General features: G+C 39.3%; 1 protein-coding gene across 1 annotated transcript in view; it reads right to left on the bottom strand.

The window, feature by feature from the left end:
* DNTT (DNA nucleotidylexotransferase) overlaps positions 1-19,811 on the bottom strand; it is a 158,321-nt gene that overhangs the window by 84,855 nt on the left and 53,655 nt on the right. Inside the window, exon 7 of the mRNA XM_050959508.1 lies at positions 16,615-16,747. Coding sequence (XP_050815465.1) covers positions 16,615-16,747 — 133 coding nt within the window. The remainder of the gene's footprint in view (positions 1-16,614; positions 16,748-19,811) is intronic.

The raw sequence follows: 19,811 nt of genomic DNA, 5'->3' as shown, positions 1-19,811 counted from the left end.
TTACAATTTTGCCTTTGCAAGTTGAAAACATTACTGCAATATTTCCTGTATTCACTTTAGAAATATTTAGAGAATATTTCAAATACTATAACAGTTACATGCACAGGCATTTGTTAAGATTTTAATTTACTGTATTTTTCATGTGTTTACAATATAATAAAAAATGTAGGATTAAACTGAGAATACAGTGGGTTACATGTCAATGGACAACTAAGACTTCATATTGCACTGTCTGAAAAGAAAAGCTGGCTGTTCCAATTTTGGGGTTGTATAGTCATTCTTTCAAGTGAATTAAAATAAAATATTGTTGCAGCTATGATTGTATAAAAGGTGTCCAGCTGATGTACAAAACCTGGAATTGCCTAACGTTGGGTTTAATTGTGTTGCTACATAAATTCCTCCACTACACCACAGAGCCTCTGACTGAGTTTCTCATGTTCCTCACTGTGGTGGTGGAGATACCAAGGATGATAGTGATCAGTGACTTTAAGGTGCATGTCAATGCTCCTTCTGGACTGACTCGGGAGGTCAAGGCTATAATAGCAACCATAGGGTTATCCCGCATGATTTCTGGCTCTTTACATAAAGAGTGAAATGCTGGTCCCATTGCTTCATCGCTCTGGATTTAGTGTTCAGAATAGCTTTGGAGAATATGGAGATTATAACTAGATAACACTGTTACGGACTGGTCACCTCCAGTCTAAGGCTTTGACATTCTTATGCTGTTGGAGTGAAGGACCTATTTAATAGTCCACTTAGTATACTGGTAAAACTGGATAGGTTCCAGAAAGCTTTGAGGGAATGGTGTCTATGGTTCCAACTGACCACCTTCTGAATTGTCTGATGGGATAGTAAGAACATATTTTGTCCATAGTGATACTGTGGCTCCGAAATACTTTCTTCCACACCTTCACCCTCACAGTTCACCATGGCTTACATCTGATTTGTGATGGATGCCATGAAAAGGAAAAAAACAGTCAAAGCTCTGATAGCAGAGGTCACTCTCTGAATGAGACGATTGGAGACACCAAGATTGCCTTTAAACTTATTCCACTAATCATGTAGTTACCCAGGAAAGGACTTTCTTCCTTTCCTGACTGGTGATTTAAGTGTTAGGGAAGCTTTTGAAGAAGAAAGGGAGTGGTAACCTCTACTATCTTATTAAGGAGTTCTGTAAGCTAACGGTATTTCATTAGTATGGATTGGATCACATCTAGTTGGAAACCTCATCCACAGTGGAATAAAGTTTACTAGAGGCAAATCTGAGTTTGTTGATGATGTCCAAATGCTCTCTTCAGTATGTTGCTTACAGAACTGCCAAATCCATCTAGGATATGTTTAAACTACAGAATGTGCAAACAGTTTGGTCAACTCAAATGTTCAGTGAGCAGATTGCCTCAAAGCTACCCTAAAGCAGATTTGTCCTTGACAAAATGAGAAATAGCAGCAGATAAAACAGTTGCCCTCCCTGTAACTGCACTGGGAGAAAGTAAGCAGAAACTAACATAATTGGACTTGAGCATCTGCGTACAGGTTACATCTTTCTGATTTATACCTAATGTTTTAAACTGAAAAGTCATACAGAAATGTGTATGTCCAATGTATAATGTTACTGCCAAGAAATTGTATAATGCTAAGATTTGAGAAGAATAAGGAACTTCCGCTGAGGAACTTGACTGAAAACTTAATGAAAGCAGATGTCCCTCCTTAGTTGTATCAGTCCAAAATCTAATACTATTGTATTCTTACACATCTCCAGAGCAGGAAGAAAATCATTTGTATGGTGTACAAACAGCAGTTAGAATAACACGGCATATTAAAAATTTAACCAGGATTTGAACACTTACAGCTCCCACTAAAGCGTGCATTTATCAACTACACAAAGTATTAAACAGAGCTTCCTTCTTATCAGGCCTTATCAAGGAATTTACTTTGAGACCCAATGAGTGGTTCAGTTCAGCCAACCATAAATGTTTTCAAAATATTCAAATAGATTGGAAAGCATTTGTATATTTCATATATTCTCTCTCTCTCTCTCTCTCATACAAAATAAATTAGAAAATACGTAGTTTCATTTATGAGGAACCACCACCAATGTAACATGATTGTGATTACAGAACCCTCCTAGCAGAACCTTTCTAAAAGGTCATGGGCAACATTACCACAAAAGCAGTAGCTAAATCAACAACATTATACAATGGTGTGACACCATTAATGAAAGTGTTTTTGGCACAACTATTCCATCTTATTTGTGGCCAAAAAATCAGAAATATCTGACTTTTTAAAAAATCCCTCAAAATATTTCCTTCTTATTCAGCAAATACTATCACAGTCCCAGGCTATGTAGGCCTATTATCCTTTTTTTCCCCCCTTAGGTCTGTTGAAATGCATCAAAAACTTAAGTGAAGCTGAAGGATCCCTTAAATTCAGATGATACACACCAATAGATTTGTTCACTAGGTTTATACCATTTTATTTGAGCTCCTTGCTTAGGCACAGGGCCTAAACTGAATATGTCAGAAGAGAGTCACTTTAAGATAAGAAACAAAGAAAAATTTCTAGCAGAAAGCCAAAATACTTACATTAACATAGATTTAAAGTATTATTGTCTTGATTTCACATGATTTAAAAAAAAAAAAAAAAAACCTTGTTTGCACAGCATTGATAAGACTGTTTCTAGGAGTACATCCATTCTTTTGGTAATGGTGATGAGGATGGGGTGGTGTACTTTTTTGGATGTGGATCATGTAGGTAAAAGTACTGATATTGTAGGTTTTCACAAACAAAGATCATGAAAGAGGTTGGTGCAGCCTCTCAAACAAGGTTTTCTTTAATGCTTTCTCCTGCATTGAAAAGAATGCTGCCAAATTATTCAGTTCCTTAGAGGATAAAGGAGGATATTGATATAATAGGCGTCACAGAAACCTGGTGGACTGAGAGCAATCAGTGGGACACATTCATTCCGGGGTACAAAATATATTGGAAGGACAGAACAGGTCGTGCAGGGGGAGGAGTGGCACTACATGTGAAAGAAAATGCAGATTCAAATGAAGTAAAAATCTTAAGCAAATCCAAATGTTCCATAGAATTACTATGGATAGAAATTTCATGCTCTAATAAAAATATAACATTAGGGATCTATTATCAACCACATGACCAGGACAGTAATAGTGATGATGAAATGCTAAGGGAAATTAGAGAGGCTATCAAAATTAAGAACCTAGTAATAGTGGGGGATTTCAATTATCCCCATATTGACTGGGAACATTTCACTTCAGGACGAAATGCAGAGAGAAAATTTCTCGATACTTTAAATGACTGCTTCATGGAGCAGCTGGTACAGGAACCCACAAGGAGAGAGGAAAATCTAGATTTAATCCTAAGTGGAGTGCAGGAGCTGGTCCAAGAAGTAACTACAGCAGGACCGCTTGGAAATAGTGACCATAATACAATAGCATTCAACATCCCTGTGGGGAGAAGAACACCTCAACAGCCCAACATTGTGGCATTTAATTTCAAAAGAGGGAACTATACAAAAATGAGAGGGTTAGTTAAACAAAAGTTAAAAGGTACAGTGACTAAAGTGAAATCCCTGCAAGTTGCATGGGCCCTTTTTAAAGACACCATAATAGATGCCCTACTTCAATGTATACCCCAAATTAAGAAATACAGTAAAAGAACTAAAAAAGAGCCACCGTGGCTGAACAACCATGTAAAAGAAGCAGTGAGAGATAAAAAGACTTCCTTTAAAAAGTGGAAGTCAAATCCTAGTGAGGCAAATAGAAAGGAGCACAAACACTGCCAGCTTAAGTGCAAGAGTGTAATAAGAAAAGCCAAAGAGGAGTTTGAAGAACGGCTAGCCAAAAACTCCAAAGGTAATAACAAAATGTTTTTAAGTACATCAGAAGCAGGAAGCCTGCTAAACAACCAGTGGGGCCCCTTGACGATCGACATACAAAAGGAGTGCTTAAAGACGATAAAGTCATTGCAGAGAAACTAAATGGATTCGTTGCTTCAGTCTTCACGGCTGAGGATGTTAGGGAGATTCCCAAACCTGACCCGGCTTTTGTAGGTGACAAATCTGAGGAACTGTCACAGAATGAAGTGTCACTGGAGGAGGTTTTGGAATTAATTGATAAACTCAACATTAACAAGTCACTGGGACCAGATGGCATTCACCCAAGAGTTCTGAAAGAATTCAAATGTGAAGTTGCGGAACTATTAACGAAGGTTTGTAACCTGTCCTTTAAATCGGCTTCGGTACCCAATGACTGGAAGTTAGCTAATGTAACGCCAATATTTAAAAAGGGCTCTAGAGGTGATCCCGGCAATTACAGAGTGGTAAGTCTAACGTCGGTACCGGGCAAATTAGTCGAAACAATAGTTAAGAATAAAATTGTCAGACACATAGAAAAACAAACTGTTGCGTAATAGTCAACATGGTTTCTGTAAAGGGAAATCGTGTCTTACTAATCTATTAGAGTTCTTTGAAGGAGTCAACAAACATGTGGACAAGGGGGATCCAGTGGGCATAGTGTATTAGATTTCCAGAAAGCCTTTGACAAGGTCCCTCACTAAAGGCTCTTATGTAAATTAAGCTGTCTTGGGATAAAAGGGACGGCCCTTTCATGGACTGAGAACTGGTTAAAAGACAGGGAACAAAGGGTAGGAATTAATGGTAAATTCTCAGAATGGAGAGGGGTAACTAGTGGTGTTCCCCAAGGGTCTGTCCTAGGACCAATCCTATTCAATTTATTCATAAATGATCTGGAGAAAGGGGTAAATAGTGAGGTGGCAAAGTTTGCAGATGATACTAAACTATTCAAGATAGTTAAGACCCAAGCAGATTGTGAAGAACTTCAAAAAGATCTCACAAAACTAAGTGATTGGGCAACAAAATGGCAAATGAAATTTAATGTGGATAAATGTAAAGTAATGCACATTGGAAAAAATAACCTCAACTATATGTACAATATAATGGGGGTTAATTTAGCTACAACGAGTCAGGAAAAAGATCTTGGCGTCATTGTGGACAGTTCTCTGAAGATGTCCACGCAGTGCGCAGAGGCGGTCAAAAAAGCAAACAGGATGTTAGGAATCATTAAAAAGGGGATAGAGAGTAAGACTGAGAATATATTATTGCCCTTATATAAATCCATGGTACGCTCATATCTCGAGTACCGTGTACAGATGTGGTCTCCTCACCTCAAAAAAGATATTCTAGCACTAGAAAAGGTTCAGAAAAGGGCAACAAAAATGATTAGGGGTTTGGTGAGGGTCCCATATGAGGAAGGATTAAAGAGGCTAGGTCTCTTCAGCTTGGAAAAGAGGAGACTAAGGGGGGATATGATAGAGGTATATAAAATCATGAGTGATGTGGAGAAAGTGGATAAGGAAAAGTTATTTACTTATTCCCATAATACAAGAACTAGGGGTCACCAAATGAAATTAATAAGTAGCAGGTTTAAAACAAATAAAAGGAAGTTCTTCTTCACACAGCACATAGTCAACTTGTGGAACTCCTTACCTGAGGAGGTTGTGAAGGCTGGGACTATAACAATGTTTAAAAGGGAACTGGATAAATTCATGGTGGCTAAGTCCATAAATGGCTATTAGCCAGGAAGGGTAAAGAATGGTGTCCCTAGCCTCTATTCATCAGAAGATGGAGACGGATGGCAGGAGAGAGATCACTTGATCATTGCCTGTTAGCTTCACTCCCTCTGGGGCACCTGGCATTTGCCACTGTCAGTAGACAGATACTGGGCTAGATGGACCTTTGGTCTGATCCGGTACTGCCATTCTTATGTTCTTAGAGGGTTCCCAGATAGCTTTTCAGGAGCTATATCACCAGGCTTATATAGGTCTTATTAAGATAAGGTATTAACAGCTTCATAATTTAGATTTCATAGAAATGTTTCTGTCATGGGGTTCTCTCACTGCTAGGATACCTTTTCCTGGCTGCTCAGAGGATTAGCTCTCTCCAGGTCTGACACCTGCTTCCATTGTTTGCTCTCGCCACAACCCCTCCCGCTCTCTGGGATTCAGTGGGCTCCCTCTTCGTGACTTGGCCTTCCAGCCAGGTCACTGTCTGTTTCTCTCCCTCTGGGGGCATTAAAGTCCAACTGGATCAGTTGTCAGAATGCTTCTCCAGACAGTCTTCCAATCCAAGGCCAGGTCCTATGCTACTTCCCCAGCAGCTAGTAGAGAAACTTGGGCCTACCCACTATTCCGAATTCCAGTCCAGGGACGCTATGTCTAGCAAATATGGTCTGTTACCTCCCAGACTCTGTTGCTATTTACCTGGACTCCTACCTACCTCTCTGCTTTATCTTATGTCACGCTACTCATCTCCATACACACATACACCAGGATTTCCAGCCCATACACCCTTCTTCCAGGGAATGACTGCAGACTACTTCTGCTGCAGCCCCCTTCTGTTCTCAGCTTGCCAGCTTTATACTGGCCCAGCCTACACTTGCTCAGCTGAGCTTCATCTTCTATTAGGGCACCTAATTCTCCCCCAAGTGCAGCCTGTTCAGTTACTTAGCCTCCTCCCAGCTACCTGAACCTTTTCAGGTGATTTGTGGCATGAACATAGCATCACAGTATCACAGAAATGTAGGGTTGGAAGGGACCTTGAGAAGTAATCAGGTCCAGCTCCAAATAAACTTTGACCATCCCTGTCAGCTGTTTGTCCAACCTATTCTTAAAAAGCTTCAGTGATGAGGATTTCATAACCTCCCTTGGAACGTAACTATCCTTATAGTTAGAAAGTTTTTCCTAATACCTAAACTAAATCTCCCTTGCTGCAGATTAAGCTCATTATTTTCTGTCCTTCCTTCAGTGGACATGGAGAACAATTGATCACAGTCCTCTTAACAGCCCTTAACATATTTGAAGACTATTATCAGGTCTTGCCTTGGTCTTCTTTTCTCACGAATAAGCGCAACCAGTTTTTTTAACTTTTCCTCATAGGTCAGATTTTCTAAACCTTTTTTCATTTTTGTTGCCCTCCTCTGCATTGTCTCCAGTTTATCCACACCTTTTCTAAAAATTGGGCATGCAGAACTGAACACATTACTCTAGCTGAGGCCTCACCAGAGCCAAGCAGAGCAGGACAATGACCTTCTCTATTTTATATCAGACACTCCTGTTAATACAGCCAGAAAGATATTAGCCTTTTTCACAACTGCATCATATTGTTGACTCATTCAATTTCTGATCTACTACAATCCCCAGATCCTTTTCAGCAGTACTGCTATGATCTACTTATTTTGTTTTAGGGCATTTAATTTTTCTTTCTTAAGTGTAGGACTTTGCACTTTTCTTTATTGAATTTCATTTTGTTGACATCAGACCAATTCTCTCAACTGACAAGGATGTTTAAAAATATAATCCTATCCCTCAAAGTGCTTGCAACCCCTCCCAGCTTGATGTTATCCACAACTTTAATAAGCATACTTTCCACTCCACTATCCAAGTCATTAAGGAAAATATTGAATCGTATGAGACCCAAGATAGCTTCCTGCAGGACTCCAGTACATGTACCCTCCCAGTTTGACAGTGAACCATTAATAACTGTTCTTTGAGCATGTTCTTTCAACCAGCTGTACACCCACTTTATAGCACTTCCATCTAGACTTTATTCCTAGCTTGCTTATGAGAATGACCTGTGGGACTGTGTCAAAAGCCTTCCTAAAATCAAGATCTATTATGTCTACAGTTACCCCCCATCCACTAGGCCACCAATCCTGTTGAAGAAGGAAATTAGGCTTGGAATGATATTTTCTTGACAAATCCAGTTTGGCTATTACTTATAACCTGTTATATTCTTGGTACATAAGAACGGCCATACTGGGTCAGACCAATGGTCCATCTAACCCAATATCTTTTCTTCTGACAGTGGCCAATGGCAGGTGCTTCAGAGTGATCCGTCCCATTGTCCATTCCCAAATTCTGGCAAAGAGAGGCCAGGGACACTTCAGAGAATAGTTCTGCATCCCTGCCCACCCCAGCTAATAGCCATTGATGGACCTATCCTCCATGAACTTATCTAATTCTTTTTTAACCCTATTATACTCTTGGCCTTCACAATATCCTCTAGCAAAGAGTTCCAGGGGTTGACTGTGTGTTGTGTGAAGAAATATTTCCTTTTGTTTGTTTTAAACCTTCTGCCTATTAACTTCATTTGGTGACCCCTAAATCTTGTGGTTTGGGAAGGAGTAAGTAACACTTCCTTATTTACTTTCTCCACACCAGTCATGATTTTATAGACCTTTATCATATGCCCCCTCTTAGTCATCTTTTTTCTAAACTGAAAAGTCCCAATCTTGTTAATCTCTCCTCAGATGAAAGCTGTTCCCTACTCCTAATCATTTTCTTGCCCTTTTCTGTACCTTCCCTCTTATCCCATGACAGTGTACTTTGCTTAAGAGCCTTTGTTTATGTAACATAAACATCAGGTAGATGTTTATGTTAATAATACATTAGTTTCTGTTAAATTATGGTAATGTAGTAGAAGATCCACACACACAAAAACATATATGTGCCTATGTGTATGTACTGTTCAGCATTAAACTGCTTTTACCTTCTATTTGTTGTTTTTCTCAGTTCTCTCACCTTCCAATATTAACCTCAATATTTACCCAAAAACTGTGAAGTTAATTTATTTGCATTGATTTTTCAGCTGCTTAAGAGCCTTTGGTGAAGGACCTTGTCAAAGGTTTTCTGAAAAACCTAAGTACATTATATGCACTGGATCACCTTTGTCCACATGCTTTTTGACCCCCTTAAATAATTCTAGTAGATTGGTGAGGCATGATTTCCCTTTACAAAAAACATGTTGACTCTTTCCCAACAAATCATGTTCATCTGTGTGTGTAATAATTCTATAGTTTCAACCAATTTGCCTGCTATTGAAGTTAGGCTTACTGGCCTGCAATTGCTTACAAATTGGTTGTTTAATAATTGGTTCCAGTATCTTTCCAGGTATCGAAGTTAGGCTGACTGGTCTATAAATCTCTGGGTTTCTCTGGGTCTTCTTTGTTCCCATTTTTAAAGATAGGTTCTACATATGTCCTTGTCCAGTCCTTTGGGACCTCACTCATCCTTCATGAATTCTTGAAGAGAATTGCTAACAGTTCCAAGACTGCTTCAGTTAATTCCTTAAATAGCTTAGGATGAATTTTGTCAGGCCCTGCAGACTTGAATCCATCTAACTTATCTAAATATCCTTTAACACGTTCGCTTTCTATTTTGGCTTGAATTCCTTCCCCTTTGTTGTTAATTTTAATTTTGCTGCTTATCTGGTCACAATTAATCTTTTTCATGAAAACTGAAGCAAAATAGGCATTCAATATCTCAGCCTTCCTGATATCATGTGTTATTAGCTCATCTTCCCTGTTAAGTAGAGGAGCTACACTTCCTTTGTCTTTCCCTTGTTCCAAACATATTTAAAGAACCTTCTTATTGCCTTTTATGTCCTTTGGTAGATTTAACTTATTTTGGGCCTTAGCCTTTCTGATTTTATCCCTGTATACTTGTGGTAGTCTTTTGTACTCCTCCTTGGCAATTCATCCATGTTTTGTAGGATTCCTTTTTGGATTTGCAGCTAATTAAAGAGCTGCTGAGGAAACCATATTGGCCCCTTAACAAATCTTCCTATCTTCCTGTCTCATTGGGATAGTTTGCAGTTGTGGCTTTAATATTGTAATGCCAGCACTCCTCAACTCCTTTATCCCTTAGATTTTCATCCCATGGGACCTTACCTACCAATTCTCTAAATTTGTTAAAATCTGCTTTTTCCCCCCATCTAGTACTTGTATAATTTCTTTTATCACAGAGTTGAGCACCTCACAATCTTTAATGTATTTATGATAGTAACTCCCTTGTGAGGTACAGAAGTGCTGTTATTCTCATGGGCTTTAAGGCTAAGAAAGATTAAGTGGTTTATCCCAGTCTGTAGCAGACAAGGGAAGGTCTCCCAGCTCTCAGGCTGCCCCCCTAACCACTGAACCATCCTTTTCAAACTTTATCTCAACTCCTGAGGCCTTTAGTCCATTTTTACTCAGTCCACATTCAGGCAAACTCCAGTCAATGCAAATTTGACTGAATAATGTCTGAGTAAAAACAGAATAAGGATTTGGACCCTAATGCGAATGGGGCAGGGGGAGGAACAGGAACTATTTTTTTAAAATTACAATATAATATTCCTTTACTAAGCACTATATGCTAATGTCTATGCGGTCTGGCATTAAAATATCAGTCTAAAAACAAAATGCCAGAATTGTAACTTTTGTACAGACCTTTAGAAGCAATAAGCTGACTGATTTTTACACAATGACACAACCACTTATATCATGATGGGAGGAAGTAAGCCTGAATTCTTCTCAGCTGTAAATGCTTGGTTTTGTTGTGGTGGGTTGGGTTTTTTTCGGGTGGGGGGGGGGCAGTTTTTTGGTTTTTTTTACTGTCAGTGATAGGAATGAGCGTAACAGAGACATCTACAGACAAAACTAGTAAAGCTGTCTTGTAGCTCCGCTAGTGGAGCCTTGCTTTCTAAAATTTGATTCTTAATATTTTCCCTTTCTGTGCTAATTTCTTTGCTGTCTTCTAATGGAGTCTTCCTCTGGGTCTAGGCACTTGGAGTTACTTGTATCAAAGCAGAGGATAAAATGTATCTCAAACTAATTCCATGCTCTGAGCTGGTGTGAGAAGAGCACATGTTGGTAGTATGGTAGTAGACAGGTGGGAAATCATTCTGATTCTATGGATATACTGTACAGCATCTGCATTTACAATGTACAAAGCACCCATCTACTGTGTGAAGAGCAGTAATGTTCTGAAACCAAAGTGTCTTCATTTAAGAACTACATTATAACTAAATTATATAATAACAAAAAGTCACTTGCTTAACCCAGATGCCAGATCTTTAAACACACACACACACACACACACACACACACACACACACACACACACACACACACAATCAGTCCTAATATTCAAAATCTGATTTTACAGTGGGTTGAATCCAATCTCAAAATAGGTGTTTTAAATTTCACTTTTTCTACATATTTTTTGTTTACTGGACTTTTTTTAGATTTTTACAATAATTAAAAGGGATGCCTACCCAGAGCTCCAGGCACTACCCCGACATGTTATATAAACAAAAATACAATTAAACTGCAGTTTACTGCCTTCTTTTCAACAGCCATCAGAACTGAATCCCCTATAAAACAAAACACAAAAACTCCCTTTGCCCATGCACACCTAACCCTCACATAACCCCACCCTCTAAGCATACCACACAGAATGAATGACAACTGAAGCCCTATCTCAAGTCATTTACAGTCATTTAATCAGCTAAACCAAATCAATGGAAGTCCAGGATGCTGCTGTATGTGGTGTTAGTGATTCACCAAGTGACAACTATCTCTCTGAGTCTTTGTTGAACAAATGTTGCAACATGGTGTTAGGGGCACTGTGCTGCTGGAATTTTTGTTTGAGACCTAGATCTGAGTTTCTTGTGTTCATTAAAAATCTCATTTTTTATTAATAGTCTTGTGTTCATAATAGCATTAGCTCATAATAATAGCACTAACACCTATACTGCCAATAGTAGCATCTCATACTTGAGAAATAACATCTCATTTTATACATGAGATACGCTATTACTAACAAAAGTCTCTTAATAAGGAGAAGTGGGATTTTTAATGACCACAGAAATTATAAGGAACTCAGTTATAGGCCTCACTTAAAAGATGTGTGACAAGATATACCCACCCAGCTTATATACTGCTCTATTCTTAACAGGTACTCAAGACATGCACACTATTAACTAAATCAGTCTAACAATATCATTTTACTGTAACTTGTCTTCCCTGTCCCCACCCCAATATCACATGATGTTTTAACTTACAGTCAAATTCTGAGATGAGTTGCATACTTTCAACTCCCACTGCAACTAATGAGAACTGAGGGTGCCTAGTTCCTCTCAGTATTTGGCCCCTAGATTTCAAGACAGTAGGGCAATAAAATTGTTTTATACATGTGTAGAACATTTAATCAGAATTATATTATTCATGACCATTTTCTTATTATTTTAATGTTATGCTACTTCAAGTATGTTGCACCACAGACCCAAGTCCTTCCTGTAACACATTCTGTCATGATGTAACACATTCTTTATATGATGTTATCAGCTTCCTCAATGCTTCTCTGTCCAGCATGGAGCTGCTCAGCACTCACTAGATAGACAACAAAATGCATTCCTATGGACGGCGTATGTATTCATTCTTTAAGTACAGCTCTTCCATTTCTAAATTTACCCTTACATTTCAGCACTGCAATTTGTTTTTCAATCTTACCTAGAAAAAAGTGTCATAGCGGAAAAGAATTTGTAGCTTCTCCCACATGGCTTGATTTTGCTCAGGCTGACCTGTGCCATGAGCATGTGGTATATCATGTACTATGTCTTTAAAATTAGTCATGCATAGTCATCAGGCGCTTCCCATTGCAAGGGAATGTACATGATGCAGACACATTTAGGGTCTGCACAGAGTCTGTAAGAGCCATCTTGTCATGTAACTAATGAAGAGTGTTGTGGTTTAAACCTTATATCCCTGATCTCACTCTGGGTTCCTAAAGTACAAAGCATATTTACATACAAAGCTGCCTGACCCCGTAAGAAAGCACCATGGGGAAGTGGCTTCTATTGTTTCAGCTATCATCACACAAAGGGGGATTTAATTGCTCTTTCATTTAGCCTGAATGAATGGTGCTTCTTATACCCATAGCCTTTACCCAGGCCTGCAATTGATGGCAGTCAACATAACAAAATGCACACTGTAAGGATGTGCAAACTGGTTCCAGTAAAATAAGTTGAAATGAGTTGAAGCTGAATATTAGCTCAAACATGAAACAAAGCTTTTATAATGTTTGAAAAAACATGCTAAATTGATTTCCACATGTCTCTGCTGTCTATTTTTGGCTAGGACAAATACTGAAATACCTGATTACATGGCATCTGCAAACTAGCTGAAACCAAAAAATATCAGAAATCTAACAAAAAAGGCAGCTCATTAAATAACCCAGCCTTAGGTCAGTCAAATGTTTATATCCCCCGTTGAACCTCCAAACAATGTAATTGCTCATTACTAAAGGATTCCAGTGATTTTGTGTTATGTATCTTGTACTCTCCTCTCCATGTTTACTTGTGATGAACAGGGCTTGCCATTTCAGAAACCCTTGGCCTCTATACTGTGATAAAACACTTGCAGCACAGAATCTCAGAGACCACATGATCTGACTCCAACAGAGGGGTTGGGCTTCAGGGCTCAAATTAGCAGTATAGATGTTCCAGCTGGAGCTGGAGCTCAGGTTCTGAGACCCTGTGAGGGGGAAGGGTCTCAGAATCCAGACTCCAGTCTGAGCCTGATTAACTACACTTCTAATTTTAGTCCCATAGCCCCAGCCCATGTCAGCTGCCCTGAGTCAGCCACAGCCATGTCTCAGGTCTTTTATTGCAATGTAGACATACCCTATTTCTCCTCCCCCTTCCCCACCCCCCGCCCCCCCAACTGCACACCACACATACACCTGGAGCAAGATACTTATCTGCTTCTTGTCTCCAACACTATAAATCTAACATACATAGCTACACAGTAAGAGGAAGCAGTGCACTATGGGATGAATCTGTTATTCAGAACTTTCAGACCTCATGCAGTCATGTTTTTGTGGTATGTTTGTAATATACTTGCTGTATTATGGGAGAATCCCAGGCACAAAGCGAGATGATTAATAAAACCTGTCTACCTTTTTAAAATGTGCTAAATCTATACATACAGAACAAAGAAACCCAAACAAATAAGGTGTCACAAACTGAAATTGTCCTGTAGGAGGTCTTGAGCTATTGGTTCTTATTTCTTACTACAACCTAGTGCAATACATTTGACCATTACCACCTCATATAGATAAAAGAAAGGGTTTGGGGGAAAACTCACTATTATACAGCCATCGTGATATCTCAGTTACCAAAATATATATGTGCTAAATACATTTATGTCAGCCCAATTTAAAAATGAACAGTGTTCAAACATCCTACAATCTATCATTTATTCCCTGCAGTTTGGTAAGCTGTTTAGGGGGGGAGATTTTGTGCTCCTGAATCCTTTAGGCTTTGTTGATACATAGGATCACTCTCTTAAGACTTCACCACAAACTTTTCTGTATAATTCACCTGCACATCTTTATAAAACCATTTAAAGATATAAAGTCTAATGACAATTACAAAAGCACAAAGGAGCCATGTAAAGAATGAAGAGCACAACAGGCCTATATCTGAACCGAGACTCACACATTGCAAACATCATGTTACCAACAAGCCCCACGCATACATCACATCAGAAGAAACCGTGATTATTACGACTATGATGACAGTTCTATATCCATAACTCTGCCATAACAAGGTGCACATGTTACTCAGTTTATACCTAAAATAGCAAATCTTACCAGGAACAAGATCCATGACTAATTAGCATCAAACTGAGCGGACTGCAGTCACAATCATCTTAAACATGGGGTGCATTATGCAAATACCAGAATCCCAGAATGTAATACTCCATCTTGTTGCAGTATCTCTGATCACATATGGGCCATAAGCCACACTTTGGCCATCTCTCCATTATATACAATGTATCTACGTACTGTGTAGTGTATATTTTTACTATTAGCATTATAGATTTAGGGAATAATTATAAAAAGGATCAGGAGATGGCACAAGGGTGATGGCACCAGTAACTTGTAAGCTATTTTAGGCCCTGATCCTGTAACTGATAACATGCAGGTGCACATGTGGAGCCCTACGAGGACTCCCAACGTGCTCTGTATGCTATCAGTTGCATGTTTCTGGCTTCTACGATTAATACAATTTAATTTCTTTCTTTCTCCTCTCCTTTCCTCGCATGGCAGCTTTACTTGTAGTTGTAAAGAAAAAAGATCGAGAGAAGTACAGAACATGTTTTAAGGCCCAGAAGAGCATTTTAATTACCATTTTTCTAGAAGGTACTCTTATACTGCTAGCCAATCAGAAAGAAAGAATTGAAAAACAGACAAACAACACAATAGATTTAAATAATTTCTGGTGCTAGTGAATATTCACTTGTATAACTAAACTTAGTTTTATAACAATACTTTAAGGAACAGCATCCATTGGTGGACTGAGCATGGGGCTGGGAGCAGGGAACTCCTGCATTATAGTCCTAATACTGCCACTAACTTGCTGTGTGGCTTTAGGAAAGTCACTTAACTTACCTGTACTTCCATCTGCCACAACTGCAAATTGAGACTACACCTATCTTAAAGGAGAGTTGTGCGGATTAATTATGTAAGCCTAGAATAACATTTTGTTTGGGATTTGGATTTTTGTTTTTTCAAGGGTTGCTTGATTGGTATAGCAATTTGCAGCTCTACATACATTACATACCAAGTATTTTTAGTGCTTGGGAAGAGATTTGGGTGAAGTACTGGCTCCCTCAAAGCCAATAGGACTTTAACTTCAGTAGGGCCAGGATTTCACTCAAGATTGTGATGTTACAGAAAATATTTAGGTACTAATTTTGATTTACTGGGATGGTGAGATTTTTTTTCATTTACTTCACATATGTTCTCCCTAAATTAAAAAACTTAAAAGAAAATAACCAGGCAGGTAGGAAATTCCAAGATCATCTAGCTACGCAGAAATTACTGGTCTCTCAGGTCAACCAATAAACCATGTCTACCTCTGCAGATACTGGGCTCTTTTCTGCCACCTTTTCTTCTCCCGACCAAGTTTCTAAGAATGAAGGTATGTCTACACTACCCACCGGATCAGCGGGTAGCGATCCATCTTTTGGGAATCGATTTATCATGTGTAGTGTAGACGCGATAAATCAATCTCCAATCACTCTCCTGTTTACCGTTGAACTCCAGCTCGGCAAGAGGTGGAAGCAAAGTCAACAGGAAAAGGGTGGCCGTCGATCCTGCACAGCGAGGACGTGAAGTAAGTGATTCTAAGTTGATCTAAGATACGTCAACTTCAGCTACTCTAGTCTCGTAGCTGAAGTTGTGTATCTTAGATCGATCCCCTCCACCCTCCCAATGTAGACTAGGCCTGAGTATCAAGAAGGAAAACTCATTGCCTTCAACCACACATTAACGCTTTTTTTAAAGCATAAAACTTCTATCATTGTATTGTACCATTTTTAGGTATGGGAATTTAGTTTCAACAATAAAAAGCATGGAAAATCCTCTGTGATATCACAATGTGCAATACAAACATATCAGTTCATCTTTTTTGTATGAGGTTTGTTTGTCAGCTAATTGATTTTTATAATGCTAAACCAAGAATCTGTATTTTTCAGAATCAAAACCCTTGGGAATCTGGTCGAAAAAGTCTTTCTTCCTAGGATTTGTTCATATAAGTTTTCTTACAGTTTGAATAACTATTAGGAACAAACTTCCATACTCTCCCATTTAGTTTCTTTGCTTGCTCTCTATAGCTCAGAAATCAGCATTTTGAATATGTCTGGGGGAGGGGAGGGGAAAGTGAAGTCACACAATATTTATTCTATTTACCTTCTGAAACCACCAGTTATAGTCACTAAAGCATCTGGCAAAAATGTCCGTACAGCATCTTTAACAATCAAGCTTACTGCATCTGCTTCTGCCTCAGATACACGGCTAAGGAGGTCTTCATAGTAGAGAAACCCTAAAAGTAATTTTACATGAGTAAAAAAATGTTGATCTAAATGAAATATTAAAATATACATATTATTAAGCAAGCTAAAGATAAGGCTGATAATAATCTGTTCAGCAGGGAGTCAAAAACACTCAAGTTGCATGATGGGCATGTGATTCCTAAGCTGACCCCAATTAAGACTAGATGTCTTTCTAAAATATATGTTTTACTTCAAACAGAACTTATGAGCTTGATGTAGGAAGTACTGGATAAAATGTCATGGCCTGTGTTATACAATGAATTCAGACTAATCATAATGGTGCCTTCTGGCCTTAAAATCTATGACCAACTTGTTTTATTTCAACATTACTTCCAAATATGGCTCTACCGCTTCAGAGTCATCTCAAGAAATTTCTGCTTTTCACAAGAACAAACCAGGGAAAACTTATTGATACATTTATTGAGTCTATTATTAATGTTCCCCAAAAGAAAAATGTCACTGGCAGATTTCCTTAGAAGCTCCAAGTCCTTGATGGGGATAACTCTCTGGCTTCACCAAAGAAGTTCAGTTGCTGAGGACTGGGAGGTGAACGGAGACTAGCAAGGGTCGTAGGAGATAAGTGCCAACAAGAACAGAAAAGGTTCTGGTCTTTCTTGGGGAGCTAGGAGGAAAGTGTCACTAGGACATGAGAAGAGGCAGCATTGTTTTTTTTAGGTCAAAAAAGAAGTGGTAGTTAGGAATGGTTGATATGAGATCAGGTGTCTTCAAAGGTTCTGTAAGCTGGGCTGATCTAAGGCTTTCAGCATTATAAGGGATTGAGAGTTGATCAACTGCTACAAAGACTACAGCAGCCTCTGGTGTTAGTGAAAGTTAAGATCTGATACTGGTGAAATCCTGGCCCCAGTGAAAGAAAATGGGAGAGCTCCCATTGAGTGACTTCACCCTTCATGTTTTAGAGGCTTAGGAAAGGAGAGGACTGGACTGGAGCCTTGGCAGTGGGGACCACTTATGTCTGGACAGAATTTGGAGGGGATTGGACCTTTGGACCCATGCAGACTTTATTGTAATAATGACTATATTAACAATGACATTTAAATCACATAAAATAATCAATAGCATTAGTGTGTCTGAAAGTAATAGGTGAGCTTTAAAGAATGATAGAAAAAGTGCACCTGGCACAGGGCACATGCATGTGAAGGTCACCATATTATGTATGTGGGGGTTTGTCTATATAGTACATTAGTGAGCACCAGCTGGGGGGTAACTTCTAGCACACAATACCATGTTGTACACTAACTCTGTGTGGACGCTTCTCTCCCCCCTCACTCCTTGGTACAAACTGAAAGTTTCCTAAATAGCCAGTAGGTGACAAACCTGGGACCTTTGGCAGTGAAAGCAGAGGCTTTTACCACTTGAGATAAAAGGTGTGTGTGTGTGTGGAGAAAAAGCTCCTCACTTCACCTGGAATTGAAAAAAAATGTATATCCAGGTAAATAATAAATTTATGCCAGTTGGAAAAAAAAAAGTTTTGTTGTGTTTTTAAGAAGAATTTTAAAGCATCCTGCATTCCCCAGTCAGAGCATTTCAACAACCAGTTTTAAAGGAGAACATAGTTTAGCTTTCTCAAAAATTGTTACCGTGTATCATGAACTGGGGCCAACATCACAATCATCAGTGAGGAGGAGTCAAACTCAGAACCTAGAGCAACAAAAGCTCAGGTCTCTGCCACTCAAGCTAAAGGAGAGCTGGTTACAGAGGTGTTAATGACCGGAATATACAGTGTATTTTAAAACCAAACCAAAATTTATTTTAAAATCCCAGAGGCTACACCTCTGGCATAAATACAGTTGGGCCTACATTTTTCCATTTCAAGGGGAATTCAGGAGCTTTTCTTCAGAAACAAACAAAAACAATGTTAAAATTGGCTTGACTGAGTTTGGCAACAACCTTCGAATGAGGAAGTTCCCTTAAAAAAGTTACTTAGCAAACTCACCACCCAAGTAAAGTTTAGTTACAGTCTATAAGGAACAGACATACTAAAAACATTTTCTATTTTAGTTAGAAAATTTAAATAACTCAAAGTTAGAGGTATTGAAATTGCCACCGAATCCAAGAACAGAGATCCACAAACAGAATGAGAATGGAAGGCAAATTAATATAGTCTGGAGGAAAAATGACACACTTGTGTGCATTAAGAAAAGGGGTATTTGTGTATGGATCATGTAGCAGTCCCAGAGGATGCTCCCTTTTGGTGCACCAGGAAACCGCAATCACCCTGCCTCAGTTTCCCCTCATCTGTGATGGTTCTCTCAGCCTTCAGCACAGACTGGTTGCTGTAAAGATTCAGCACTCTGCCCCGCTTATAAAAAAATGATGCACAACCCTTCCTATGAACATCTGTCCTGTTGCACAAAGTCTTGACCCTTCTTTTCCTGGGCTTAATTTCCAACCATCCCTTGGATCCAGTCAGTGTCTTCTTCCTATCATTAACAGCAGGAGTCGCTGTACACTTTACTAGGTTGGTTACATGTGGGGGAACCCACATGCACCTTCAGCTAAGGGCTCCCAACCCTGGGAACCCTGAACAACTGGGCTATCTGTACCATAACTCAAACTCACTCTCTTTCGTTCCCAGAGCCTCCTCCTATGTATCAGCCTGACCTGTCTAGAAAGTCCTTTCCACCATATCTTCCCAAATGCCAATCCTGGGCTCAAACTTCTTTTCCTGTGGGGCAGGGTTCCACAGCCCTCCTTTCCTGGAGCTGTGCTTTGATTCTAGCAGGCTTCCTTCAGCCCTCCTGTTCTTCCCACCGTACATCCTGGACCTCTCTGAGTCCTTTTCCCTCAGGATTCTTCCTTGCCCTCAGTCCTGGACTCAAGCTCCTGCCCTGAGACAGGGTGATCACAGCCATCCTCCCTAAGGCTGTGCTTCACTTCTGGCAGATGTTTATAGAGCACCAACACCTTGGGATACACAAGACAAATCAGACTCCTGCAGTCTTGAAAGTTGAGAACCACTGCTGCAGCCTACACTAATTAATGCAGTTTTAAAGGCATTGAAGTACTTAATCACAGATCTTTTAGTGAGGGGGT

Source organism: Gopherus flavomarginatus, chromosome 6 (genome assembly GCF_025201925.1).
Source record: "Gopherus flavomarginatus isolate rGopFla2 chromosome 6, rGopFla2.mat.asm, whole genome shotgun sequence".
NCBI lineage: Eukaryota > Metazoa > Chordata > Testudines > Testudinidae > Gopherus > Gopherus flavomarginatus.
This window is presented reverse-complemented; position numbering and strand designations above follow the sequence as displayed.